At 33.2% G+C, this 2877-nt stretch overlaps 1 protein-coding gene across 1 annotated transcript; it reads right to left on the reverse strand.

The window, feature by feature from the left end:
- Window positions 1-381: 381 nt before the first annotated feature.
- Window positions 382-1323, reverse strand: LOC110289895 (olfactory receptor 4K3-like). The gene has a single exon (XM_021156297.1). It carries the CDS (start codon window positions 1318-1320, stop codon window positions 382-384), a length of 939 nt encoding a protein of 312 aa, XP_021011956.1. The 5' UTR covers window positions 1321-1323.
- Between the last annotated feature and the right edge of the window lie 1554 nt (window positions 1324-2877).

Here is a 2877-nt window from a genome sequence, read left to right on the forward strand (position 1 = left end):
CATTTGGCAAAGAAAGATAAAAATTTGGGTCATATATGGTATATACAGAATAATACCTAGGTAAAAAATGCAAATATGTTTTATTCATAACATTAAATATGTGAATTTTGTCAAAAATATTAAGTATGACTTCATTAAAAACATGGAAGTATGTTTTGATGGCATTCATGTGTGGAAAAAGCATACATATTTATATTTTAAAATGAAGGATTCACAATGACCTGATAGCTCATCAGTAAATGCCATATTTTCTTTAAAATATTAATTTATGTCTTTATTGGAAGCTTGGTAAAATTTTAAATCAAACAATATTTTGAGGTTTAAAAGCTTTTAATGCAGTTAGTCTTATTATGTGAAGAAATAAGTTAACATTTGCTGATGTTAGGAATTTCCTTTGGGTCTCAGAAATTTGCCAATGAATCTTTTCATAGCATTTTTCATCTCTTTATTTCTCAGTGTATAAATGATTGGGTTTAGGAGAGGTGTAATAACAGAATAAAACACAGCAAGAAATTTGTCCAACCAGGTGATATTTAGGGGAAACACATAGATGAAGAAACAGGGCAAAAAGAAGATCATTACCACTGTGATGTGTGCAGTGCATGTGGACAGAGCCTTAGAAGCTCCAGTTTTCGAATTCTGGTGAACAGTGATAAGGATATATGTGTAGGAAATAAGCAACAGTATAAAACATGTTACAGCCAAAATACCACATTCACCATTCATTAAAGTATTTAAATCATGGGAATCCATGCAGGCTAGCTTGATTACCAGGGGCATGTCACAAAAGAAACTATCTATTTTGTTGGGACCACAGAAAGGGAGCTGCAAAAGCACTACCACGTGACTTATACCATGTAAAAAGCCAATTGTCCAAGAAGTCAACACCAACCCAGTGCACCTCTTCAAGTTCATGATGGTGAAGTAATGGAGTGGTTTGCAGATGGCCACATAGCGGTCATAAGCCATTAAAGCTAACAATACCACCTCTCCTGAAGCAATGCAATGGGAAAAAAAGATCTGGGACATGCATCCTGCAAAGGAAATAGTCTTGTTTTCCCTGAAAAAATCTATGATCATCCTAGGAGTTGTGTTTGAGGAGAGCAACATGTCAACAAAGGATAGGTTGGCCAACAAGAAGTACATGGGAGAATGCAGATGGGGGTCAGTGGTGATTAAGATTTGGATGACAATATTCCCAGACATGATGAGCAGATAAAGCAATAGGAAGATCAGAAAGAGTAGGACTTGAAGATTCTTGGAGTTGGAAAGTCCCAAAAGTACAAATTCTGACACAATGGTCTGATTGTCTCCATCCATTTTATTCAGAGTGTCCTTAGAAATAACCTGAAAAGAAAGAAAGATTACCTACTGGAAGTATGAGGTAGGTTACTTCATTTGTAGAATTAGGCATCACTATTGAAACTTGCCTGGATAAAAATACATAAATGTAAAAAAATTTTTAACTTAATTATGGATGACATTTTTGCACAAGGTAAATTCATGAGTCAAGAGCAGCTTTCCAAAAAAAGAAGTATCTGGTGTGACTGTGATGTATGTCCTCTATCAGGAAATGCATTTTATAGTGGAGCAATAAGGAGTAAAGAAAATAATCTGAAATCATAAAAGTGTGTGTTTTTAATTAATTAAATGATCTGAATTAGTTAGTAGCATCAATGATACTCTATAAAAAGCTGAGTTGTAAACTCAGAAACTTATGGGGAATTGCTTTGAAGTTCAGTAGAAATGGTCAGACAGAATGAAACCATTTTTTTGGAAGCAATGCATAATTCTTTCAAGGGAGCATTAGTAAAAGAATATCTATGACACTGATAAATGAGAATTTAAGCTTAAAGCTCTAAAGTACCTGTTGAGAAAACCTCAGTGAGCAAGGATACAGAATGCCTATAAGATGTATACAGATACCAGATTGAAACATATATACCGTAGAATTTGTTTACTCAACTAATTCTCAAAATTCATTCTCAAAATATCATTACAAGTATATTTAGGAGAGGATTTGCCAAAGAACAAGGCAACCACATTCAAATCTGAGCTGTAGTAGTCAGTAAGTTCAGTCTTGGCACAAGAAAATATAGATTTTAATTTGTATCAAAAACATATACTTTACAAGACATTAAAAATCACTAGACTTTTAAAACTTGTAGTTTCTTGACATGAATAATGCATCATCTCTCATCAATGTATTGTCAGTATATGCCCTTTTTATGTTACTTATATACTAATCATCTTTGTTGCTTTAAAGAATAGCTTGAATTACATAAACATGTAAGCATAGCTGTTTTTTGACTGTCAGGCTTTGTTGAATGTGAAGTTACACCATCATAAGCAGCAGTTATTCACCTCAAAGTACAAGCAGGATGCTTAAGCAGATTGAATGGACAATATTAACACTGGGTGGTGGATAATCATTCTCTATTTTCTCCTGAATTTAGTAATTCTCTTAGTAAATTTCATCTTGTGGGTTTTAGCATCTTTTAATACCTTGAAAACTCTAGGTGGGGGTAACACAGCAGATGAACAATGAGATACCTGATGCTAACATGAGAATTAATTACATTCATATTTTTTGAGGACTCAGAAGGGTAAAGTAAGATTTAAAAGAAAAAAGGTCTTATGACATCAGTTAACACATCCACCTGCCATCAATGCATGGCAACATATAAGTAAATGCATGCACCTTACAAGGGTTTACCAATTATTGAAGGATACCCTGATTCTGTAGCAGAAAGTTTGTATTACTTAATAATTTTGATTTTTTTTCACATGATACTTTTTGGCCAACTTGAAAACTTCCAAAATTATTTTCTGGTTTGTTTAAATTATTTGTTTTATGTTTTGAGATTATAGTATAAA

The sequence above is a fragment of the Mus caroli genome, chromosome 2 (genome assembly GCF_900094665.2).
Source record: "Mus caroli chromosome 2, CAROLI_EIJ_v1.1, whole genome shotgun sequence".
Lineage (NCBI taxonomy): Eukaryota > Metazoa > Chordata > Mammalia > Rodentia > Muridae > Mus > Mus caroli.